Source organism: Alligator mississippiensis, chromosome 1 (genome assembly GCF_030867095.1).
Source record: "Alligator mississippiensis isolate rAllMis1 chromosome 1, rAllMis1, whole genome shotgun sequence".
Lineage (NCBI taxonomy): Eukaryota > Metazoa > Chordata > Crocodylia > Alligatoridae > Alligator > Alligator mississippiensis.
The window spans coordinates 150087228-150114287 of NC_081824.1; the positions used below are offsets into that span (position 1 = coordinate 150087228).

The 27060-nt window shown below is 44.1% G+C and overlaps 1 protein-coding gene across 4 annotated transcripts in view; it reads left to right on the plus strand.

Annotated features, from left to right (window-relative positions):
* The window catches only part of DISC1 (DISC1 scaffold protein), a 376514-nt gene that overhangs the window by 115515 nt on the left and 233939 nt on the right, over window positions 1-27060 (plus strand). For all 4 annotated transcript variants that reach the window (XR_009455877.1, XM_059715412.1, XM_059715415.1 and 1 more), the window contains exons 5-7: window positions 3095-3242; window positions 11594-11723; window positions 16788-17023. Coding sequence is in view for 3 of the 4 variants with exons in the window: in XM_059715412.1 (XP_059571395.1) it covers window positions 3095-3242; window positions 11594-11723; window positions 16788-17023 (514 nt within the window). In the remaining variant the exon portion in view is untranslated. The remainder of the gene's footprint in view (window positions 1-3094; window positions 3243-11593; window positions 11724-16787; window positions 17024-27060) is intronic.

Below are 27060 nucleotides of genomic sequence, written 5' to 3' on the forward strand. Positions count from 1 at the left end.
CACTGCAGCGTTTTAATCAGGCCCAGTATAGGAAGCCCAGAAGCCCAACACAGGGCTCTGGGTTCTACTCCAGGTGTTCTTTGCAGGGCTCAGATTTGGAATGTCTAAATCCTTTTTGGAAATATTGCTAAAAGGATAAAAGATCATTTGGTTTTGAGAGATGATGAGCAGATGTGGCCAGCAACATTTTTTTTTTTTTTTATAAAAGCACCAATCAGAGCAAATTATTTAAAAATGTCTGTTAGTAGAAACTAATTGAATGCCATCTAGGCTGGAATGTACAAAGCAGAGTGCAGCCAAGAATTAATGAGAGAGAAATACTGAATCGGCATGTGAACGCCTTCATCTGTATTCCTTCCAAAAGGAGCCTTTATTTGTATATCCTAAGGTGTAAAATGATTAAAGGCAGGCTAGCCAAGCGCACAAAATGTGGATTGGCTGATGCACAAATGCAGGGTTGGCCGGTCATGTTATGCAACAACAGTTAGAGCATTATAATGGAACAATTTTTTCTTCCTCAGCTGAGAATCTCTAAAACCCAAAGCACTAAATTCAGGAAATGACCTCTCCCTGACCTGTTCTTAGAACAGTTGTTTTTTATAGTCCCTTGGAGCATCTGCAGAAGCTGAAGTTCAGCCCTCTATTTGTCTCAGTGGATACACAGACACACATTTCTTAAAATGTTTTAGTACTTCTTTGTGTAGTTGGTAAGACAAAGGATACCAAGTGCTGATCAAAAAATTATTTAGCGCTTAGTTGTACCATGCAGACACAGTACCTTGCTGGAATCTGTGTGGAGATACCATATCCTAGGTGAGCAGTAGGAGTACTTCTGCAGTGGGAAGTTCATAGCTCCTGCAGCTCCACTGCTGCTAATAGTTTAAGTCTATTCCCTACCATTTTTCACATCTACTCTATAGCCTGTGTGGGGGCTGCTGTGGTTCCAGTGCCTTCAGCTGGTGTCTGAGGTGATATACAGCTGAGATAAGCATGGGGAGCATGGTGGTCCCTGTGTTCTGCACAGAATCCACTCTGTCAGGCTTCAAGCCATGACCGTTTGGCAATGGGTTAATCCCCATCAAGGATGACTACCACCTTCTTTGCCTACCTGAGTGCCATATTCTGGACGAGTGCTCTGCTTATGAGTTCTCCTCTTCTGGGAATGGTTAGTCCAGGAGTATACATCTCAAAATATATCACTTTGGACCTGGAAGTGATGGTTAGAACCAGATCATTCGGCTACCATTCCTTTAAGCAGTCAGTCGTCTTACTCCAGGATGGAACAGTGGAAGAAAAAGTCAGGAAGATATCCTTTTTGGAGATGTTACTGATACTGAAGAGGTGATGGGCACTGAAACTGGTCCCATTCTGTCTTGTGACACTGCCTTTCAGTAAGGGCAGATATTTCTTCTCATTGTCAGCATGTTCTTTCTTGCCAGCTTTGAGCAGGGATCGATTTTTCCTGCCATTGGAGAATGACCCCAAGGAGGGAAATGGAGAGCTCCTATTCATAGAGTCATAGAACATGAGGGTTGGAAGGGACCTCAGGAGGTCATCTAGTCCAACCCCCTGCTCAAAGCAGGACCAGTCCCAACTAGTTTATCCCAGCCAGGGCTCTGTTGAGCTGGGTCTTAAAAACCTCCAAGGATGGATATTCCCCTACCTCTCTAGGTAACCCGTTCCAGTGCTTCATCACCTCCTAGTAAAAGAGTTTTTCCTAATACAGGCTTCCCTCACTTTATGTGGGTTCTGTATGTGCAAATTTGCTCTTATGCAATGACCCTTTTTATATCAAAAATGTGTTATATGCGAGGTAAATTCACTCTTATGCAGTCGGTGTAGTGGAAGCCTATGGTCAGCTGCTTTGTGCAGTGCATTGTGGGAGTGACACACCCTGAAGTATAGTCTCTTGTGTGAATCTGTGCTCCTTGCTCGTTGTCTCTGACACGTGTTTCTGTAGATGCTATCCCCATTATGGTAACATTCACCACCACCCTGTGATTGTGTATATTGTCTGCTGTTGATGAGTACCAAAACTGTCTTGTAAAAGTGGTAGGCATGGGTCTGTGGGTCAGTACAGTTGAGGTCTTGGAACATATCCCTATTTGTTACATTGTAAAGTGGGTTTCCTTTATGTGAATTCGAGTTATGCACCATTTCCCAGGAACACTTGTCCAGCATAAATGGAGGGAAACCTGTATCCACACCTAAACTTCCCTAACAGCAACTTGAATATAGAGTATATTCAGAGTATAACTCAAAATATACCCTCGCTGAATGGGAATGAAAGTGGTACAGGACCTGCCAGTGACCGTGCCTCCCTGCCCATAGTGGTTATCCTCCCACGTGTCAAGGAGCAGGTCATCCTTCAATATAAAAGAAAAAAAAAGAGATTGCTCTGTGTAACGGCTTTGCTGGCTAGGCTAACATCAACGTAACTAGAACAAGAGATGGTAGAGGGACAAGAAGGATGCCTTTTACTAATGGTTCCCTGTGGACCCTGTTGATAGATTTAATTACATGTGTATTCATTGCCTGGATGTTGCTCATAATTTATTAACTTAAGATACAGCGTACTGTCCAGTTCTTATAGAGTAATGCGGTGGCTTTCAGAATTGTGAAAATCTAAAGGTCAGATCCAGACGTGTTGTTACCACCTGATGAATTTGGTTGAAATTGGACTTGCACAGGGAATTTTTATAGAGATTAATTTCTTTAATACACATCCTCTAGGAGTATTGCATGGGTTGTATACTATAAGATCAATCTGCCAGGCTTTACGGAGTTAAAATTCTCAGTGATGTGAATGGGATTATTGAATATGGGAAGCCTGCAGTATGAGGCTTTTTATATTCACAAAAGTAAATAATTTGACATACGTCCAATGTTATCCGTTATAATTTTACTAGTTTATCCTGGAGCAAAATGAAATGAGTATCAACAAAGGGGAAATATTGTCTACAGTATGCCATTCATTTTTATCTTGTTTTGTTTTTATTTGGATGGCCATCCAATTTTCTTTCTGTCTAGTAAAACATAATCCTGTTTGTATTTGTTAAATTAATGTCAGCTTTTTGTGCTTTGTCATTTGTAGCGGATAAATTTAAAAAGAAACTGGAAGAACTGGAGAGAGAGAAGAATTCTTTAAAATTTCAGCTTCCTTCAAGTCATCCTTCAATTAGCAGCTTCTTGGGCAGATTTCGTGTGCAAGTTCAAGCAGCACTGTCCTGGGCTGCAGATCGGTAAGTTCACTGGCAGCTTGTGACATGGAATTGTTTCAGTTTTGGGGGTTTTTTTGCTTGAAATATTGGATAAAATTCATGACTATTTTAACTTCTAAATGCAAGAGGACTTTTAGAATAGTGATATTTCATCTTTTCTGAGATACTTTTAGTAAATGCTGTAGCATTTTTGCCTTTCTACAAGGGCCTAACCCTGTAACTGTGGCTTTGTTCTCCAAAGTGTGTTCAGCACCACGCAGATCCCAAAAATAAAGTTGCAGTCTCTCTCACAAGGGCTAATAGCTTCAAAGAAAGCGAATGCAAGATGCTTTAGCTGACCCTGGGGATGTAGTTAACTAATTTTTCCCCTTGTTGTTACATGTTTGTTTCTGGGTCTCTGTCTTCTTGATACATCCATGAGTAGTTTCATTAAATGTAAGTCTTCCTTTTTAGATCGTTATTAGCAGCCATCCTCAATTGCTAGGTGTCTCTGTCAGAAATCTTATTTCCCTGGAACTCCACATTTACGAAGTCTCCTACATTACTCTCAATAAACGTGTATTCTTTTTGACCTACATGAGTGCTAGGTAAAGTACCCATAATTGTAATGGGAGTTAGCTGCAGTGATAATCTGTTGATTGTTTTCTGTGATATTGGTTGATTGGTCTATTTCATAGTTTCATAGTTTCATAGATGTTAGGGTCAGAAGGAACTTATTAGATCATCAAGTCTGACCCCCTGCCCTGGATGGGAATGAGTGCTGGGGTCAGATGACCCCATCCAAGGGGTCTGTCCAATCTCCTTTTAAATACCTCCAGGGAAGGGGACAGCACCACCTCCCTTGGAAGCTTATTCCATATTTTGCCAACCCTCACTGTAAAGAATTTTTTCCTGATGTCCAATCTGAATTTTCTCTCTTCCAGTTTGTGGCCATTATTTATAGTTACCACAACAGGCGCCCTGGTAAACATTGTATCCCCTATTTCTTGCTGACCACCCCTGATGAGTTTGTAGGTGGTCATGAGATCACCTTTCAGCCTCCTCTTGCAGAGGCTGAAGAAGTTCAGGTCTCCCAATTGGTCCACATAAGGCTTTTTCTGTAGGCCTTTCAGAGGAGGGCCACTTGTCTGGTAAACCTCTCCAGGCCATCCACATCCCTCCTGAAGTGCGGTGCCCAAAACCGGATTCAGTACTCCAGCTGCGGCCTTACCAATGCTGCATAGAGGGGAAGTATCACCTCCCTAGACCTGTTTGTGATGCATCTGCTAATGCAAGAAAGGGTGCAGTTAGCTTTACTTATTACCTCATCACACTGGTGACTCATGTTCATTTTGGAGTTGACTGCAAGTCTGAGATCCCTTTCCACAGTTGTGCTACTTAGAGTGGTACCTCCCAGGCTATAGGAGTATTGATGATTCTTCCTCCCCAGGTGCAACACATGACACTTATCCTTGCTAAACTGCATCCTATTCTTTTCAGCCCATTTCCCCAGCCTGTCCAAATCAGCCTGGATTCACTCCCTGCTGTCTAGTTTGTGTACCTCCCCCAATAATTTGGTGTCATCAGCAAACTTGGACATGGTGCTTTCTGCTCCCTCGTCCAAGTCACTACTGAAGATATTGAATAATACTGGTCCCAGGACAGAGCCTTGGGGGACTCTGCTGCCTACATTTCTTCAGGTAGAAACCAACCTGTCCACCACCACTGTCTGGGTGCATCCCATAAGCCAATTTTCTACCCACTGGACTGTGTAATAATCTACATTGCAACTGTTTAGTTTATTTGTAAGAATTGGGTGTGACACTGTGTCAAAAGCCTTTTTAAAATTTAAGTAAAGAACATCTACCTCTATTCCTTCATCCAAGCATTTTGTGACCCGGTCGTAAAATGAAACCAGGTTAGTCAGGCAGGATCTGCCTGCTATGAACCCATGCTGATTCCTCCTTAACATCATTTTACCCACTGGTCCACCACAAATGTGATCCTTAACAATTTTCTTAAAGGTCTTGCCAAGGATAGAGGTGAGACTAACTAGCTATAGTTACCCGGTTCCTCCTTCCTCCCCTTCTTGAAAATAGGGACCACATTGGCCCTTTTCCAATCTTCCAGGACCTGTCCTGAGTGCCACAAGTGCTCAACAGTTATGCCAGTGGCTCCGCTATGACTCCAGCTAATTCCCTAAGTACCCCAGGATGAAGATCATCAGGGCCTGTTGACTTAAATACATTCAACTCCTCCAGGTGCCCCTTTACTAGGTCAGCACGAACAGTTGGTGGGTTGGTATCTATACTGGGTTTACCTAAGGTCCCAATAAAATGCGTATTTTTATTCATGTCCAGGAACACGGATGCGAAGAAATCAGTTAGAAGCTCTGCTTTGGCCATCCTATCTGTTACCAGTTGCCCTAGTTCATCCTGAAGGGGCCCTAAGTTACCTTGCACCTTCTTTTTGCTTCCTATGTACTTAAAGAATGACTTTTTGTTATCCTTAACTTTTGCTGCCAGCCTACGCTCCATTTCCACTTTGGCTCTCCTCATAGATTCCCTGCAAGCTTGAGCCAAGCAGGTATACTCCTCCTTGGTAGCAGCCCCCTGCTTCCTCAGCCTGTAGGCCTCTTTGTTTCCCTCCAGGCTCTCCTGGATTTCCCTGCTCAACCAAGAGGGTTTATTTACTTTTTTTGCCCCCTTTTATGTGTACTGGGATGGCCCTTTTCTGTGCCTGCAGGATTAGTCCCTTGAGAAACACCCACCCTTCCTGGACTCCCATCTCTCCAAAGCTTTTACCAGTCAGTCCCTCCATAACTAATCTCCTGAGCTTGTTGAAGTTGGCCTTCCTGAAGTCTAGCACTTCCGCCCTACTAGTTGTCTTCCCCACCTTTCTCTAGATAGTGAACCCTATCAATAGGTGGTCACTATCCCCTAGGTTACCTTGCACCGGCAGATCCCCCACCAAGTCATCCCCTGTGGCCAGTACCAAGTCTAGTAAGGCATTTCCCCTAGTGGGAATGCATACCTCCTGCAATAGGTGAAGGTCCTGTAAGGAGGTTAGAAACTTTTGTGAATGGGCAGACCTGGCTGCCTGTTCCTCCCAGCAGATGTCTAGGAAGTTAAAGTCACTCATGACGACCAGATCCTTTGAGTGCGCTGCCTCTGAGAGCTGTCTCGAATTCTAGGCCTAACTGGTCCCCCTGGTGTGGGGGTCTGTAGTAGACCCCCACTACCAAGTGCCTTTCACTGCAACCCCCCTGTAACCTGACCCATAGTACCTCAATTTGCCCTTCTTCCTGGCCCAAATTAACCACAGAAGATGTATATTGTTCCTTAACATAGAGAGCAATGCCCCCCGCCCCCTCTCCTCCCTTTCCCTAGCCTGTAGCCCTCAATATCCACTGTCCACTCATGGGTAGGATCCCACCAAGTTTCTGTTAGCTCAACCAGGTCAAATTCTTTATTTGCAAGCAGGAGTGCAAGTTCCTCCTGCTTGTTCCCCATGCTTCTAGCTTTAGTTTAGAGGCATCTAAGCCCTGCAATAGGTGCCCTTGCTACTTCTCCATTCTGATGCTTAGCAGGGCCCTTGGTACTTACCTGGACTGTTCCAGTGCCTGGCTTGAGGTTCGTTGTTCCTGGCGTCTCCCTGTCATCAACATCCCCACCTCCTGCCGAACCTAGTTTAAATCCTGGCATAGAAGATCAGCCAACCTGTAAGAGAACAGACTTTTACCTATTGGAGAGAGATGTAGCCCATCTTGTCTGAACAAGGCCTAATCCTGGAAGTGCAGGTCATGGTCAAGGAATCCAAACCCCGCACGATGGAACCAGCTCTGAAGCTGCGAGTTGACCTCTCTAACGCAATTGCTGTGGTGCTGTCCTCGACCACTGACCGCTAGGATGGATGAGAATACCACCTGTGCTCCCTATCCTCTGAGCCTGGTTCCCAGCACCATGAAGTCACTCATGACCCCGCCTGGACTACTTCAGGCTGCATCATTCGTTCCCACATGGATGAAGACCATGGGATAGTAGTTGGAGAGCCTAATCAGGTCTGGAATCCTCATTGTGATGTCTCAAATCCAGGCTCCAGGCAGGCAGCATACCTCCTGTACTGTGGGATCCAGGCAGCAGATGGCTCCCTCTGTTGCTTTCAGGAGGGAGTCACCACCGTGATGACCCAACGTCGTCTTCTCCGGCTGCATGGTTCTCTCTTATCTCGCTTGGTGGTGTCTGTGGTAGTGGTCTCCACTGCTGCGCTCTCTGCCAGTGATGCTAGGGCCTCATATCTGTTCTCCAGCTGCACTGAGCAAGTCATCCTGGCCTTGCGACATCTAGTCCCCGAGGTGACTGTCTGCCATCCAGCTGCATCGACTCCGTCCTGTGACTCCTTCCCTCTAGGCACGTGAACCTGCAGAGAATGGGAGTACTCATCAATCTCCTCCTCAATCACCCTGATACCCCGCAGCCTGCTCACCTCTGCCTGGAGTTCTCTCACCTGGCCCTCCAGGGCCTCAATCCGGGCACACGTGGGACAGGTGAGGGGAGTCCTAGCCCTCCCGCTACCCCTGGGCCCTTGAGGGCCTACCAGGCAACCCCTGCAGGCAGGGGGCCCGGGTACCACCGACCCACTCAATGGCTCGATCTGGGTGGAGGCCTCAGTGGAGGCCTCATCTGATAGAAGGGAGCTATGATGCAAAGACAGAGTACCATCTATGTATATAGTTAATCATTAAGGGGTGTGTCCCTTGCATATATTAACATAGTATAAAGTATCCTTATCTTAAAGTGGTTATATCAGCTTGAATTCTAGGAAATGGATTAATTAAAAAAAAATCTTTATTTTGATACAGAATCCTTTAAATAGAATGTCCTGATGATTTTTTTCTTAATATCATGAAGCCTTTTCTATTCCCTCACTGATGAATTCATATGATTGTTTGTATGGGTCAGAAAAAACACCATCCACCTCTTCTTTACCTTTGCTTTTTTGCTGTCACTCCAGTTTCAGGTTTAACTTGACTATTTCTGTCATGGCTAATAAGCTGTTATCATTTATTGCCTTTGAAAACATTTTTTGTAGTTTCACTCTTTGGTTGATCTTATTTCTCTTCTTCAGGCTCTGCAGTAGGGTGTATAAAAATCTTTATTACAGTAACCTTTTTCCTACAAGCTGAAATAAAAGAATTCTGTTCCATGAAAATGTTACATTTTCAACACTTCTCATTCTGCTTGAGAACAAACATAGGACCTGTAGAAATTTTCATGAAGAAAGAGAGAGATTTATCTGAGTCCCAATTAATCAATAGCTTAATTAGGGAACTCCACCATAGACCTTGGGTAACCTTTATGATGAAAAAACCATGAAACTATTCTTGACCTGGAATAATTTTTAGTTGTTTGTAATTGCACAAGATAAGGTACTGAGTTTTTAGATGGAAATGTGATTTTCAAGTTGATGGCATTCTTTTAAGAATAACTCTTTTTTCATAGCGTGACTTTTCTAGGCTTTTTGCCAGCAAGATTAAAAATCATTTTCTATAAGAGCTGTATGACATGTCATATTACAAAAATGGGCACTTCAGAGAATTTTATATACTGTTGGGTTGATGAGGGCATAACGATTTGTAATCAGTGAAGACATGCACATAAGTGATCTAGCACATAATATACACAGATAATTCTTTCTTCTATTTTGTTTTTGCAGACATGCATGTACATAATTATCCTGTGATTTATGATGATACTAGGGACAGTATTCTTGCTGCTGTGCACATTAGAGCTGACTTTTTTTCCTTTTCTGACGTGAGATTCACAGTTTTCAAATGTGAATGCCTAACTGATATCTACAAAGTGACCATGATTCTCTTGTCCCATGTACAACATGTTTATGCAGGTAGCCAGTAATTCTCTGGTCAAACTCATTTTGAGTATTTATTGCCAGCAGATATTCAAATAAATTTTGTTGGACATTACAAAGTCATGATTAAACTTTGCCCTTGACTGGTGTATTCATTTTAGACCAGATCTTTTTTAATGATACTAAAATGCACTTTCAGTCTTAATGGGCAAACCCACATGTACTTGCTGCATGCATAAATTGACAGAGAAATGCATGCGCTAAGACAGAGGAATGCATAAGAAAACATGCTTGCATTATTTGCAGGTGTATTGTGAGAGGCCTACTCTAAATTTGGCACTTAGGGTACCTACAGACTTTCAGAGAAGTTAGGAGGAGGTTAGATCAGGTTAAAAATGGCCACGTAAGTTAGGATGAGGTGGTGGGGGGGGAGCTAGCAGAGTGGGCTTGCGAGGTCAGGGGGCTAACAGTGCCTGCGGGGTAGCTTGAGATTAGGAGGGCCTAGCAGGGTCTGCAAGGGGGTTGGTGGGCCCATATTCAGCAAACCACTCCTGGGGCTGGTTTAACCAGTGTTCACCAGTCCTGGGGGCCTGTATGAAGTAGGTCAGGGTGGGGGGAGGGGGAGACAGATTGCGGGGGCTAGCAGCTTTGTGTGGGGAGGGTTGGTAGGATTGTGGGGGTGTCATGGTTTTCTGGGGTGGGTTGGGATAGCTGGATTTGCGTGGCTTCCCCCCCCCCCCCGATACCAGGGGCTATTTCTAGCCCACCAATTTCCCCACCCCCGTCTTTGAATGAACAACTCCCCCCAGTGAATGAACTCTCCCTGATCCTGCCCATCTCTCTCCCCCCACTCTGACATTGGCTTCTGGCACCAATGGACATTAGTAAAACTGGGAGTGGCTTGCAGGATCAGAGGGTTTGGTGGGGAAGGGGGTGTCTATCCAGGGATGGGGGAAGGGGCCAGAGGACTAAAAATAGGCCAGTGCTGGGGGAGATGGGCTGGGGATAGGAAAAATGCAGGCACGGGGCTGGGAATATGTATAGAAGTTCATTTAGGTTGGTTTTGCCATAACTGCTCTAAGTTAGACTAGCCCCAAGGTACAGTTAACTTAGATCAGGTCAGCTGTTTTTTGACGGATCCAATCTTCGTGGTACTTCTGTAAAGTTCACACTTAGATTGACCTAACTAGGATGTCAGAGCTGATTTGGATCAGTGCCTCGACACAGTGGAACTTTCCAGCACAAGGCACGGTAAGGCAGGGGAATTCTCGGCATGGTGAAGAGTTCCCGCCAAGGATATGCATATTTGCATAACACGATTGGCCGATGTTAAATTATTCCCACGTGGCGGCTGGCAATTGGCTCGCTAGCCGTATAAAAGGTTAGGGGCGTTTCCGCCCTAGTTGGAGAACTCCGCGATTCCCCCTGGAGTGGAACTCCGGCAGTTTGATCACCTGCCAATGACTCCCCGTTGTCGAAGCCTTACGACGTATCCTCCGTGTTGCATGTCCGAGTTAGACCCAAGCTACCCAGTCTACAAGAGCTCCTCGATTAGCGACTAGAGATTAGAATTGTTGCAACTATGATTGAAGTGTGAAGTCACTTCTTGCCTGTGCTGTATACGTCTTTACAATGTAAGTAAAACCATCTCTGTTTTTCCAACTGATATGTGTTCTGTCTGTGCCTAATTCCGCTCCGGTGATAGAGAGTACCCATCTGCCCATCACAGGATCGCAGCCGCAACCCCAGCTAGCGTTCCCGAGGATTTCCGATCCTCAGTCCCCCCCTCGGCCCCCACGTAGGAATATAAGCGTAAGGGCCACACCTGTGCTAACTAAGTTATACTGGGCGGCCACTTTTAATACCTATCTAACTTCTCCCTAACTTCCCTGAATGTCTATACCTAGCCTTAATGTATTGTTCTGATTACCTTAGGGAACAGTCATGCAAAAATTGATTGTTGAGTGCTAACTACTGCAAGGAATCCCAAAGATAGTAGTTTTGAAAGAATTTGCTATGCAGAAGAGGGATAACTTCCTCCACAGAAGCACAAAATCCAGCTGATCTCTAGTGTGTTCTCTAAAAGCTGACAGAAGCCTCAAAAACTACTTTGGCAAGTTTCTAAACTTTTTACCCCCAAAGGAGATTTTTTTTTCTCTTCAATTATGTGATGGGAAATTATGCTTTTAGTTTGCCTGCAGCTATTCATTTGAGATAGCAGTAGGTGAATTCAGTGAAAAATGAGATGGCTGGAAGAAGCCACAAGCTATATGAGAGTTCCTTTTTTTTTCTTTTGTGAGCATGTTATGAAACGTAAAAGAAAGGAAATGTATAAAAAAAATAACATTTTCATTCCTTAAATCCCCTTTTTTAGTTTGCTCTGTTAAAAAATTAGTCATCCCATTCTGATGACAGGCCACTGAGAGTCCTAGGGTAATGTATAACATTTCTGTCTCTGTCTTAAGACTTCAGGAACTGAATGCCTGGATCACAATATTTATGTCTAATGTTTCTCATTTCCAAAGAGGTAGAAGTGAAGAAATGCAACTCTGGCAAGAAAATGAACAGAAACTTCTGAGTCCTGCTTACCATGAGAGGATACAGATTTCAACTGCAAAGAGAGACCAACTTCTTCAAGAAAAGACATGGTTACAGGTAACAAGACTGTAAAGTGGTTTGTGAGAACTGCTGGTGGGGAGGGAGTAGCTTGTAGGCATTCGCACAGAATTAAACAAACTGATGGTATAGTGACTTTGTTTCTGTGCTTGAATTAGAAGCTTTGGCTTTTGTCCAGCTGGTTATCTAACTGATGACTGGAGAGTATAACCACAGAGGCTTTGTGAATCTCATTACAGCCACAGAAGAGTTGAAGGCTTAGTTGTTCATGACTGTGCTTTAACTTTCGCCATTATTTTTTAAGTATGCTCTTTATGTTCAGAGGTCTAAATTTCACTGATCTTTAGTAGTTTTTAGTAGTCAGATGCAGCCATCAATATACAATTTACCAGCTTTCATTCATGAATGACAATCTGTACATTTTGTAGTGATGCGGTGGTTGTCATTAACAAGTCAGCCAGCATCTGCCAACAGTAACTGTGAACTAATATGCAAAATCGCAAGGCTCTCCTGCCATTTGGATTTGGATGTATCTGTGTGATAATGGCTGGAGAATGTTGTCTGTTCTAGAATGGCTTCTCTTGTAATGTATGTATAAAAATACCTACATGCTCTTCAACTGTAGACCACTCTCTTTTGACTCTCTCTCCCCAAAACTCGTTTTTAAAGATTTCATAATAATTAAACCTTTTCTCTAATACTCCCTAGTCAGCCTTAGGAAGGAATCTGTCTGAACCATCTTGTTGCCTTTACTCCTGTGATATTTTTATGAGGGCTCATTGCTTCTTATGAGTTCTTTTTTTTTTTTTCTTCAATGGGTCTGATGATAGGAGAAGGTTAAATGGAGAGGATATTTATTGAAGAATTGAGAGCTCCTAGATTAAGTAGAGGTCCTTTGTGCTGTGCTTTTTTTTCTTAACAATTAAGGATTTCCTGATGCTTTTTTCTTTGATTTATTGCTAAACTGTTAGAACAGACATATGGTAGCATGCAATTACAAATATTCAAAATATAACCTGCTTCTGAAGTGTAAAGTGTCGCTATTGATCTAGCTGTTATACTGGAGATCTCGGCATAAATCCAGATTTAGATGATAAGACTCCAGTTTATGGCCAGTAAGTCAAACAACATACTAGTCCCTTGCTGAGATGACTAAACTAAGTCCCGTTTTTGTATCTCTCTTGGTGGCTGCCCAAGAGAATGTTGTTATGATATTTCTAAAAAAGAACAAAAGAGAGTTCAGTTATCTGGCCAAAATTTCCATACCATAGGAACGTGTGTAAGCTGTTTTTCTGTCTAATAGCTTCCCTGTAGGTGTATTCAGGATTTGTACTTTGCTATCTAATTAACATTGTAAAATGTTTCAAAATACCTTGAGTATGGGAAGCATGTTAGAAAACCAAGTCCTGTTCATCTTTCTATACATTCCATTATAGACTTGTTTTATTGCAACCATTACAATTAATACATTTTCAAAGAATTTAGAGGTTTTTGTATTAAGTGGGGCCTATTAAAAATCTGGCAGTATTCCCAAACTGGTAGTACAGAGGCAGAATTATCCTTTGTGCACACTAAAAGCCTGATTTTAAAGTGAAAGAAACAAAACTGGTGCTTTTGGCCTGCTGACCTTTACCTCCTTGACAAATGCTGGTGGCTTGAAACATCAGCTGTTCTGTTCCCTTGTTGCGAAATCAAAGGGATAAAAGGAAATAATTGGTTTGAGCTGATGTTTTTTTTAGTCAATTCTGTCCTTTAATGTGCAGTAACTTTTTTCTTATTTTAAGTAACAAAAATATAGAATTGGAATAATCTGTACAGTGCAGGAAACCTTTCAATATGCCTTTCACAAAGGGAACATTACTGCCTTAGTGAAATGTTAACCTTTATTTAAGTCCTATACAGAAAACTCCATTAAAAGGATGTTAAGGTTGCAAAGTCAGGCTTTAAAAAGTTGGGAAATGCCACATCAAACTTGCTTTTGCATAATGTGAATGCATTATGATACAGTCCTTAATTACATGATCTCATACTATATTTTCCCTGGGACACCTGTCTCATTCAGTACAGATGATGAATGGTGCTCATGGAATGAGCAGCTATTCAGTATACCATTTTATCTTCATTATTGTTCAATGGGTGGCCCAAGGCCTATTTGCTGCACAGCTCTCAAATGCTGTTATGCATACAGAATTATTAATTTCCTTATGGGCTATTCTGTGGCACTCATCATTGTAGCATCTGAGTGCTTCAGAAACAATAATGAATTTTAACTTCATGGCACCCCTCTGAGGTAAAGTGGTATTGTTACTTCCGTTTAACAGATGGAGAATTAACACATTGAGACACTGTTGTCAAAAGTGCATACTAATTTTGGTTATTGTTTGCTTTTTTAAAAGATAACTTATTATGTATTAAGTAGTTTATCATTTTTATCATTTTGTGTGTTCAAATCCTAGCTCTTGTTGACTTCAGTTTCAGTTATGAGTGTTCAGGACTCCCTCATGCTAGAGGTCCTAGCTGTTGAACATCTAGTAAATAGAGAATGCACAGTTCATGACCATTTTTGAAAAAAATTGTGGCTTGTGTCATATCATGTGGAGATTCAGGTTAGGGACAGACATTAAGAATGCCAGAGCCTGAATTGATTCAATCTTTGCAGGTTAGTCTAGCCTGCCTAGATTGAACCAATTTGCAAGTGAATAGACATTCACTGTTAACTCTGGAAATGCAGGCACATGCCAGTGGCTCAGGCCAGAAGTCAGGGTTGAGGGCTAGAGCAGCCCTCAGCTGCAGGGAAGCTGTGCAGTGAGGGGGGCAGCCAGCTCAGGCAGTAGCGTGGAGTGAATTGGCCAGGGAGGGGGTTTAATTCCCCCCTTCCTGTCTCACTGGCATGGACCAGAGCCAGGCCCTGCCTGGTGCTCCCCCCTTACTGCTGCAGTGGCAGGGGTGGGAGTGCAGCTAGATGCTAGCCGGCATGGGCCCTGAGGCAGAGGGGGCAGGGAGAGGGGTCCCTCTGGTCCCTCTGTCCCCGGAGAACCACAGCAAAGTCTGCTAGCCCCAACCGCTCCCTGTGTGGCACGAGTGGGGGAATAAGCCACCTCATGCCCCCTCTGCCAGATGCCATGGGAGGGGGGAATTACCCCTGTCCCCACCCCCTTGCCTAAGGGGCCATGCTGGCCAGAACTCTGGCCACACCCCCACCCCTGCTGCTGCAGCGGTGAAGGGGCAGGGCCCCTGATGGGAGCAGCAGCCCCTGTCATGGTGTCCAGGGAGTGTGAACCTCTTTTCACCAGGGGGCCTGCGCTGCTGGTGGGGGTGGCAGCCAGGGTTAAGAGCTACCGTGGACTGTGCTGGGCAAGCGGTGGTACCAGCACTCGGAGGTTTGGCCATAGCTGCCCAAACCCCCCCACAGTGCCCCTGCCGCTTGTCCTGTACAGTTCATGGCAGCTCTCCCCTCCCCCCCCCCTGCACTCGGAAGACTCTCACGCTCTGGGACACCATGACAGGGGGTGCTGACCACTAGCGGGGTTGCTCCCCCCTTGGTGTTCCAGCGGCAGGGTGGGGGCATGGCCAGAGGCCAGCCGGCATGGCTTCCTTAGGCGAGGGTGCAGGAAAGGGTGTTATTCCCCTCTCCCTCTGGCATCTGGCAGAGGGGGCAGAAGGGGGCTTATCCTGCTGCTTGCCCCACACAGGGAGTGATCGGTGGCAGTTGGGGTTGGCAGACCCCACTGTAGTCCCCCCCGGTGGCAGAGGGGGGAATAACACCCCTCCCTTTCCCGCCCCTCACAAGGCGGGATGCGGATAACCTAGAGAGGGTCCAGAGAAGGGCTACTCGTATGGTCAAGGGCCTGCAGACCAAGCCCTACGAGGAGAGACTAGAGAAACTGGATCTTTTCAGCCTCCGCAAGAGAAGGTTGAGAGGCGACCTTGTGGCTGCCTATAAGTTCATCACGGGGGCACAGAAGGGAATTGGTGAGTATTTATTCACCAAGGCGCCCCCGGGGGTTACAAGAAACAATGGCCACAAGCTAGCAGAGAGCAGATTTAGATTGGACATTAGGAAGAACTTCTTCACAGTTAGAGTGTCCAGGGTCTGGAATGGGCTCCCAAGGGAGGTGGTGCTCTCCCCTACCCTGGGGGTCTTCAAGAGGAGGTTAGATGAGTATCTAGCTGGGGTCATCTAAACCCAGCACTCTTTCCTGCTTATGCAGGGGGTCGGACTCGATGATCTATTGAGGTCCCTTCCGACCCTAACATCTATGAATCTATGAAGGGCCCATGTCGGCTGGAGTGGTGAGGAGACAGGGACCCTGGTGAGGGCAGCACCCTGCTCTCATGCTGGTCTGGAGCACCAGCTTCTTCCTGGCAGGAGGGCCATACTACAGGTGGGGGCAGGACGAGGAGAGCTGCCATGGACTGCGTGGGGTGAGCAGTGGCGGTGCTAGGGGGGTTTGAGAGACTTTGGCCTTCCCTCCAAGCCCCAGTGCTGCTGCTCGCCCCATGCAGTCAGCAGCAGCTCTGACCCCCTGCTTCTGCCCCCATCTGCAGTGCAGCCCCCATGCTGGGAAGAGGTTCCCACTCCTGGGACACCATGACAGGATGCCCATCAGGAGGCATCCAACTCTTAAAAGTGGAATATGTGGGAACTAAAATGTTTTGGAAGTTCATAACTTGCCCAAATTACAGCAGATTTCCATTAGTGAGCAAAGGTACATCTCTTATAAGATGGGTAACTGCCAGCCAAATTTCAGCCCCTGCTCCAAATCAAGGTTTGGTAGCTTCTTGACAAAGTGATTGTAAGGTCTTTCTTTTTTTGACATAGTCAAAGCAACTTATTTTTCCTGATAAAAAGCTGATTGTTTTGGTTGAAACCTTGTAATAAAATTCAGCAGAAAGCAAATTTACTAGGCATAGAGATGGTCAGCTCAAACAGTCAAAGCTTGGTAAAGTTTTGAGAGCGTGAAAACAGGGTGAAAAGCTCTGGGCAGCTTTGGCAATACCTGTTGCCACCTGTGCCCACTTATATTACATGCATCTTGTTAGCAGCCAAGTTGTTTTCTTTAATAAGGTTAATCAATAAATTCTGGTCTCAATTCTATTCAGAAAGAAACTGAAGACCTCAGAGCAAGGCTGACTGTGCTAGAAGCAAGGGATCAACAATTAAGAAGAGAAATTGAAGCTCAAGATAGGTTTATTCAGTTGCAGGACTGTGAACTGCCTGCCTGCCTTGGCTTTGTAAGTCTGAGAGAGCTGCAAGAAATAAGCAAGGCTTTGGATGATACTTTAGGTTCATCATGTCAAATTCCATTTAGTTTGGACCTCCCAGGAACCATAAAGAGGTATTTGTGAGTTTAAATTATTTTCTGCTACATTTTCAATTAGCCTTTTAAAATGTTATGGCTATATCATTTTATCAGCTGTCTTTCCTCATCATACTGCTTATATCATCTAATCAGGTTGATTTGTACATTTTCAGAATTTATGAGGATTGATGTTGCTGTTGTTCATAAATAGATATATTTTTTAAAATTCTTCCTTCCTTTATGTTTTTCATTGTGCTCTGGGTAAGGTGTATCTAAAAAAAAAAAAAAAAAATTCAGGCTCTTGGCACCTGATGAATAATCTGTTCATTTAGGTTTGAACCTATCCTGATTTACTTAACAACAGATATGCTTTATCCCCAGCAATGGTAGTGTGGTAAGTAACATTGATTTCTTCCAGATTTATAGCCAAATAATAAAAAGCTATGGTCCTTGCCTCAGAGAGTTTCCATTCAAAATAGACATGGACGCAATGAGGGACTGCCTATAAGAAGGGAATGAGGGTATATTTATAAGATTTTGAGGATGCATTTATCAATGTGTGCAGGTAGATGATTTCTCGAAATATAAGTACAGCTAAGCTCGTGGACACAGTATATAAAACTTGCAGGACATCTAATTCCCATTTTCAAAAGTATCTGAAGCTTTTTAAAGTCTAAATATCCATTAATATCAGCAGCATTTCAACTGTGAAGTGTGTAAGCAACTTCTGACAACGTTATCTTATGTTTGTGTACTACCAGGACTTTATAAAAGAATCCTGGTTATAACTTTAGTTTCTAGGTAAGTATTAACATATACTAATGTGTACATTCTAAAAGCTCTTCTTTCTTTTTTTCTTTCACATTTTCTGGGGTTGTTTATGTTTTATTAATGTTCATGAGAGGTTATGCTTTAGGGCTAGGGACAGAAGTTGCACTTAAATCTGTTTAAGGGATCAGAAACTGGTTTAAACCTGTAATAGAACAGCAGTTCAGTGCACATAAACCAGTTTCAAAATGGCTGAAACTGGTTTAAGATAAACCTAGTTGAATGTAGTATTAGACTTAATTGATTTGGTCAAAATGGTGTATGAAACTTGTGTCCCAGGCCCCTTGCTGGTTCAGTTTAAATCACAGTTCTCCAGCATCCCAGCATGCTTTCCAGCCCTGGGTTGGGTTGCGCTGTCTACTCTAGCAGGGAAGGATTTGGAGGGGGGCAGGGGGAGAGGCAGGGACTGCCCCCTCCCTCCCCAGGCAAAGCCTGGCTGGGGCCAGGGAGGGGAGTTAAATCCCCCTTCCTCTGAGTACAGAGCTGCCCTGCCCTGCTAAACTTACTGCTGGCTGTGACTGTGGACTATAAATCCCAGAGGCACCTGGAAGCAGGAAGAGGAAGTGATGAGCAACCCTGCAGAGTCCTGCTGCTGTGATGCTGGAGTGCAAATCCCAGAGATCTCCAGGCAGCAGGAAGAGGAAGCGAACACAAAGCCCATGCTGGCTGTGTGCTAGAGAGCCATGCTGTAGCACCCCCTGACTTCTGGTCTAAGCCACTACAAACACGTGGCTACATTTCCTGAATCAAAAGTAAATGTGTGTCCAGTTGTTTCTCAGTTAAATCTCTGCAGTTTACACTAATCTGCAAGGACTCAATCAGTTCAGCCTTGGGCGTTTTGACTGTTTGTACTTAGCCTTGATGTGGTAACATACCACAGAAGCTTTGTCTTTATTATTTGAAATTGTAATTTAGACTGTGGACAGCAGTAACCTGAATTAAGTTTTAGTCTCTAGGGCCAGGTACAGACATTATACTTTTTACCAGTATAAGTGATTAGAAACCAGTCTATCCTTGTAACAGAACAGAAATTTGGCGCACACAACCAGTTTATACCCATAACCCTGGCAATCTTCAAAAAGTGTCTTGACACGCATCTTGCTGGGGTCCTCAGATCCCAGTTGTGTTTCCTGCTCAAGTGCAGCAGGGCTGGACCCGATGAACTGTAAGGCCCCTTCCAGCCCCTAACATCTATGAACACAAGAGAAGTTTGGCACACATAGACTGGTTTAAGAATGGCGGAACCTGGTTTAAGATTCTCCCCCCTCCCCCCACTAAAGGGTGAATGTGTGTTCTGTTTGCTACCTATCTAAACTACACCACTTACAGAAAACTGTGCAACTTAGATCAGTTCTGCCTTGGGCTTCTTGAATGTCTGTATTCAGCATACCCATTTTATGATTATGTGAAATTTGTCTTAGCAGCCTTTTCACCCTACACTTTTCAGAGCCTTTGCCTGGATTCTACTTCCTTCCATTAGTCTTTTTGTTGCAACAGGAGCATGTTTAGTATTTTTTCTTTTTTTTTGCATTGTCAATAAATTACGCTTAAAAATATTAGCTAAATAATGAGTCATTACATTCCCAGAGTGTTAAATTGTTTTTTGACCAGGTTGCAATTTTATACCAATATCAGAAACAAGGTCGTCACTTTGGGGGAAAATGTATGAGGAACATTACCAGGAAATATATAACAGATGACTCTTTTGTCAGCCATCTCTGTCATTTTTTATTCTTTTTCATTCTCTTTTTGAAAATAACCTTTTAGTTTCAAAATAACCTGGCCAAATCCTGCACTTGGTCCACTGGACTTAGGCTGAGCTCTGTGTGCTGATACTTCTGTGCAGTGTGGGAGTGGAATTCTCACTTGATCCCACTCTGCTGCTGCTTCTATCTCAACGTCAGAAGCCTTCATTCTTACTATACTCCATTTCCTGTAATCTGAGCTGAGGTGTATTTGCATTTATCTTGCCTTGCCTCCTGTCCTTGCATCTTTCTGCTCTGTCCCAGAATCATCTGCTATATTGGTTTGGTGAAAGCTCTTGCAGAGGTGTGGGTTGCCAGGGTCCAATAGGTGCAGACTTCTAGCATGGGCTTCTGCCATTTGGGTGGGAAAATAGCAATTCCCGTACCATAGGCTGGAGGTGCCCACTTTACCTTACTTATGCTAATGAGAAAACCCTGGTGGTTCTTTGGCACTTAGAAAACTTTTGTATTCAGAAGAGCAGGAGGAAGATGTGTTTCTAAAATGAATGCTGCATATTCAAGGTGAGAGGTTAGCTTGCAGACTTCTGCACCATGAAAAAAGACTGGGGTTTTAAGAGTGTGAAGTAGCTCATGTGTCCCAGCCACTCGCGGAGGGAGGGTTCAGGACTGAGAGAGTGGCTGGGAGTAAAAGGTAAGAAAGGTTTATTGATTTTAACAAACACACAATAAATGGAGCATAACAATACAACAATGACAGACAGTAAAATTACGAGTCGGCAACTTATCGGCACTCCCCTTTGATGCCTAATATATGACAAGCCTCTTAAATCTAGCGAAGTCAGGTGTCCCTAATCTGCGCTGTCCAAGGGGTTACCAGGAAGGACCCTGGTATTCAGTCTGTGGCCTTCTTAAAATCCACTGGCCCACAAAATCCAGGCCAATAGCTCCTCCTTAGAGTTAGCTTCTTTTACCACGCTGCGTGTCCCTTCTGTCAATTTCCAGATGTGCTAGCAAATTTATAACTTTTGAACTATGCTGTTAGTTTACAGCCACTCATAACCTTTATGCTGCAAAATTTCCTTATATGACTAACCAATAGCAGTACAAGCCTTTGTGTTTTCCTTATATGATTATTTTCAGCTGCGCCATCGCTAACAAAGCCGGCCTTAACTAGGTTTAAACTTTAATTAACTCTAAGCTATGACATACATTTTATAATACATTAAAAAATCACAGGAAATGCCTGGTCTGAACATTACAGAGTCCAGCAAGCACCTTACCACAAACAGTTTCCTTTAAGCTTTTAACTAAACTTCTTATCTGTAAACAACAGAACGCCTGGTTTAGCTGTCACAGGACGCTTTAGCAAGTATTTCTTTTAAGCAGACACAACTTTTCCACAACTTTTCACTGCCACACTCATGGTCACATTGATCATACTCAGTGTCCATTGATTGCTCTGTGTAGGCCTCACTGGAGCATGAAGCAGTATGACAGTGGATCAGTTTGTGTATAAACCACATAAAGCTCTGCTAACAATGTAAACTGAAGCAGGTCCCAATGATTACAAAAGTAGGCGTACCATAGAGGGCTTGCACAGAAGTGCTGGAAAAGTAGCTGGTCAGTTTTAGAGGGTGAATTGATAAGCCCAGTAGAGCATCCCAAAACAAAGATCAGAGTGACCTGGAAAATGGGTATCCTTATCTGGTGGGAAGGTTGCACTAATTGGTGAGAAGTAGGATATGGATGATGTCACCTAAAGATGTTGGTGAGAACCAGGATGTATATGCTGTAAACATGATTTTGTTTTGATCAGTGTGTAAAAAGGGGTCCAGGAATCCTTAATACTTTGTACTGGGTTTAAGGATTACCAGGGCTGTGTACTGTGCTTGCAAATAACCTGGCTAGCACAATGGACCAGCTGGTTATAGGTGTTAGCAGCTATGCTTATTTGTAGACAATAAACCTGGCCAAGGTTTTTGTCACTAAGAACCAGAGCTTGTGGTCTTTATCTTTTAACAAGGAAGTCATTAGGGGCATGGCATCACAAACAGTGGACAGACCATCCAAAGTGCCTGATCCTGGCATGAGGGACTTAATCCAGTCTGCAGACTGTCCCTACAAGGCCAAAAAGTTGAGCACTGCTGGAATAATGCATCTGGCATAAATAGAAACTTTAAGACTGCTTAAATGCATTTAAAATTTCTATAACTGAGAAAGTCTTTTATATTCAGTCAGCTTATTCTGAATGGATATTCCTGGGGGGATGAATTTGCATGTCAATTAAGAGAATAAAGTTAGTAGCGTTTATCAGCTGCTGTTGAGCTTGGACTTCATAATTGTGGAAGTTCTTCATTCCTGCTGTGAAAAATGTTTTGCTGGTAATGTGCATTTTATGCAAGGAAGCATTAAGAGGAAATATTTAAATTGTTTCACAGTTACGTCAGATGTAGCAATGAATACATTTTTTAGCCCTTTATGACTAGAATGAATCAGCACATAAATACTACAGCATTGGTACTTACAGATGGTCCTCATTCAACAGTGTTGGGCTCTAAAGGCCAGCCAGCTGGGTGCCAGAATGTAGATATTGTATGCCTGTTTTAATGACTGCATCATGCCAGCCAATGAAGGATTGTTATAAAGTGCCTTTTACTATTTTATTTGCTGCATACGTAAATTACATTCGGCAGTGGAATAATACAGGGTTGATGTGAAGTATCTCTCTAAACAATGTGTACTGTAATGAAACTCATTCAGCAACTTTCAACTGACTGTAAAAACAAAAATTATTTTGCCTTTCTTTGGTCTAAATGTTATTAAATATACAATAGGAACTTAATAAAGCAAACTTTGGAGGGCAAGGGAAAAAACATCTTAGAAGAAGAATTGTGCAGATATTTTTGTACTGAAAGAAGAGAGTCAAGTGTTTAATGCCTAATTAATATAATGTGGATTGAATGTTGTTCTAAGCTTATCATTTTTCTTTTCAAGCATTATTCTTCTCAGGCAAATGAATACTCCTTTTTTTCTGTTTATCTGTTCTAAGGAATGGGTTATTTGAAAACAGAGGCTTTACAGTAAATATCTTTGATACTTAGCAATTATGTGTGGTTCATTCTTCTTGAGCTCAAATCTCATTAAATGCAGTCTTGGTAAGTAGGGGAAAACTTGGCCAACTAAGGTAGCATCATAGGTATTAGCCTGTATCCTGCTAAGGCTTTTGCTTTGGGTGAAGATTGAAAAACTCATCCTCCTTACCTATGAGGATGTGGCCTAACTGTTCTTTATAAAAACCTTATGAAGCACATAAATATAACTATCCTTCTTTTGTAGATGAAGAATTGAAGCATGAAGACAGGTTAATTGCCCAAAGCCATACAGTGAAGCTGTCAGAGCCTGGCTGTGCCACAGCACCACGATCAGTCTCTCAACTAACGGGGATTTAGGAAATGGTCAAAGGAAGATCTGTCCCTTCGAAACCGTTTGAAAACCTATCTCAGGGGCAGGCAATTATTTTGAGCGGAGGGCCACTTACTGAGTTTTGGTGAGCTGTTGAGGGTTGCATTGGTAGCCCTGCCCCTTGGTTGTTGCCCCATCCCCTCGTTGCCATCTTGGGACTGGATGTCCCACTCCTAATCCCTGATCTTTGCCATTGGAAGTCCCTCCCCTTGTCCCCCCGAAATACTCCTTTGGGGGGGAGGAGGTTGCCATCTTAGAACCAGAAAAAACAACAACAAATCATACACTAAAAGTCAAACACCTATAACATATTTTAATTTTATTATGAAAAATAGTTCTGTCATGATTTGTGTTTGTGTACTATATATAGAGGGGATTGCATAATAACTCAAAATAAATTCTTAGTCTTGTGTATGGTGGGGTGTGTGTGTATATGGTGGGGTGGGGTGTGTGTGTGTGCGTTTGTATGGTGGACTGTGGGAGTGTGTGGGGGTGTGGGTATGTGTGTGGTGTATATGGTGGGGTGTGGGTATGTGTATGGTAGAGTGTGGGGTGTATATGTGTTTGTGTGTTAGTGTGTGGGGATGTGTGTGGAGGAGTTGTGAGGGGGTGTGGCTGTGTGTGGGGAGGCAATAGGGTATGTTGGGGGTGTGTGTATATGTCAGGGGTTGTGGGGGCAGGGTGTGGATACGGGGGGTTTGTGTGGTGTAAGAGAGGGTGGGATTGTGTGGGGAACGCCCTACTGTCTCCCCCCACGGCACAGCAGCAGCAGGCAGGGCATTCAGTATGCAGGTGCCTGGCAGGGTGCAGGTGCTTGGCAAGGCATGGGTCTGGCCAGCGCTGCACATTGCAGCAAGGAGCACAGCCTCCACTGGGCTGTCTATCACCGGTGCTCCCTGCCACTCACGCAGCCTCTGCATGTGCCGGCCACGGGAGGGAAGCCCCAGGCGCTGGAGTTGTCTGCCTTACCTGGCCCCCAGGGGAAGGCACTTGGGGCTTCCCTCCCCTGCCCCAGCCCCAGTGGAAAGACAGCTGACTCCAGTGCCTGGGGCTTCCCTCCTGTGCCCGGAGAGTGCCAGGGCTGTATGTGAGTGGCAGGGAAAGCCAGTGATATAAACAGCCTGGTAGAGGCTGTGCCCCTTGCTGTGATGTGCAGTGCTGGCTAGAGCTCTACCCTGCTGGGCTCTTGTGCTCTAAGCGCTCCACCTACTGCTGCTGCCACTGCCTGCCAGAGCTATGTGCCATGGGGGGAGTGTGTGGAGGGGTCCCCATGCCCCCTATCCTCCCTCCCTCATCCACACACTGTGCCCTCCTGGGTATGAGTTCTGTGCTCCTGCCCAGCTGCAGCTCTGCCCCTGCCACTTCCCTACCTGCTGCATGGAGCCAGCAGGAGACCAGGGAAGTGAAACAGGTCCCTGGGGACTGTGGCAACAGCAGCCCTACCCAGAAGCCGTGTGCTGGCTGGGCTGCGCCCTTCCACCCATGAGGGCGGTAGTGAGGTAGAATTGAGTACGCTCCCATCCCCGTGGGCGGAAGGGCCGGGTGGAGTGCAGTTCATTGTGGGGCACTGCTAGATGGATGAAAATGCTTGTCATCTGGCCCGTAGGACATATTTTGTCTGCCCCTGTTCTAGCTGGTGTCCAGAAGAGGCATGAAGAGCATGGCTTCAGCTTCTAACTGGAAAGGATTCTGTCAATTTAAAAACCATATATTGTAATGAAACAGACTTCTTTATCTTTACAATCCAGATTATTAAATGAAGAACTAATTTTAAAGATACAGATCATTTGCTACTGTACTGCTTGCACTATTTTTTGTATTTTTCTGTTTCATTCTGAATATCAGGGAAGTTTGTTTTGCTTTTGTTTATGGTCAGTTTCACTTACTACCTTTTCTCTCATAATTTTTGATAGTGGGCATGGGACTCTATAGGAAATAGGAAAATAAATTTCATAGCCCTTTTGTCTACAAAGTTGTATACCAGATCAAGAAAGAAATTCAATTAAATAACTACCAGCACTCTTGAACACTCTGGCTTGTCTTCCATCCTTGCAGTGCAGCAGTCTTTAATTAGTAGAAATTTGTTCCACAGAATCTGTGAGATCTTTGGAAGATATGGAAGTTCTCTGTTCCCTTGTGTTAGTTATTGCAGTATTGTCACAGCCAGTGGCACCAGGAACTGAATTTGAAGTTTTGTGAGATCAGTCCAATCTGCCTGGAGCTTATCTGACCAAGATTAATTAAAAGTGAAGTGCATATGTTCAGGGGGTAAAAATCTTATTACCTAGAATACGTTGAACCATTTGGTAATTTCAGCTGAGGACAAATATTGATTGAGCAAAAAGATTGTATTTTTAGAGGAGTTCATTTATTTGAGGTCGTTAGGGAGCAGGGGTGGAGCAGTTGACATATGTGCACGAGCACACACACACACACATGCATGCACACACAAAATATGAAAAGTAGAATTGCCATTCAAGGTGGATTGTGCTCATTTATGTTGTATCACTAGAGAATTTTGCTCTGCACATGGTTTATTGTTTTACAAGTGTGTGGCCCCATGACATCTCTGACCTAGTGAACTTGACTATGGAAGGCAGCCAATAAACCTGCATGCAGTCATGTTGGGCCACATTTATGTTAACAAAAGACTGTCAGCTTTAGATAGTTAACTCTACCCATACCCTTTTTATAGGATGGCTATTGCTTGAGAGAGTATGCTGCGGAAATGTGAAGGGTTTTTAATGTTACCTTTATTATTTCTGTTAAGTACACGTGTATATGTCTCGTGGAATCCACTTATCTGCTCTGTTTTTTGGAGATAAAGGGAGCACGTGTGGCTGGGGCAGTGCAAGTAGCAGAAGCCTGGGATAGGGAGCGGATTCATAACAAAAGTCAGTTTCTGTTGTGGGGAGTACAGTGTAGAGCAGTGGTCTCAACCTTTTTTAGAGTTGAGGCAGCCCTCTATAACTTTTGTGAATTGAGTGGCACCCAATTTCAAAAAATCTAATTTACGTATTACAGTGCTTACCACCTTGCAGAGAGGCTGGGCAGTAGGGCTAGGCTTGAGCCTGGCTTATCTGCTTATCACCTCATACCTTGCACCCAAGCACCCTGGTGTAATATTTCTTTTGAGGGGTCTGCACATGGAGCAAAGGAGAGAGCATGGAGGGATATTCAGTGATGCACACCATTTCTGCTCATGCTGTACTCTGCTGTCACCTGCTCTGCCTGTTCACCTGGGCTAGGTACAGACAGTCAAAAAGCCTGAAGCTGAATTGATTCAATATTTGCTAAGTCTAAGCTGCACAGATTCAATTGAAACAGAAGTGATCAGACATTTACCTTTCATTCAGGAAATGCAGCCACATGCCTACAGTGGCTCAGGCCAGAAGCCAGAGGGCACTACAGCACAGCTGTCTGGATGTGTGTTCACTTCCTCTTCCTGCTGCCCCTGAGGTCTCTGGGATTTGCAGTCCAGAATTAAAGCAGCAAGACATTGTAGGGTTGCTCATCACTTCCTGCTTCCAGGTGTCTTTTGGATATGTAGTCTACAGTTGCAGCCAGCAGTAAGTTTGAGTGGGGGAAGGGGTGTTTTAACTCCCATCCCTGGCCTCAGACCCCAGCCAGGGTTTGCCTGGGGGGCAGTCCCCCCTGCAGAATGTACTGTATCCCCCCACTTGTCAGCCATCCCACACTGCTCCAGCTAGGGAGTAGAGGGGTGGGGCCAGCCCTGCTCTCTAAAACAGACAGCATAGCCCAGCCCAGCCCAGCCCAGTCCAGGGCTGGAAAGCATGCTGGGATACTCTGATTTAACTTAAACCAGGAAGGGGTCTGGGATAGAAGTTCCATAAACCAGTTTGACCCAAATCAGTTAAGTCTGATACTACATTCAACCAGGTTTATCTTAAACCAGTTTCAGCCATTTTGGCTAGGGACAGACATTACACATAAACTGGTTTAAGTGATCAGAAACTGTTTTAAAGCTGAAACAGAACAGATGTTCAGTGCACAGAAACCAGTTTGAAAATGGCTGAAACTGGTTAGATATAAAACCTGATTGAATGTTGAATCAGA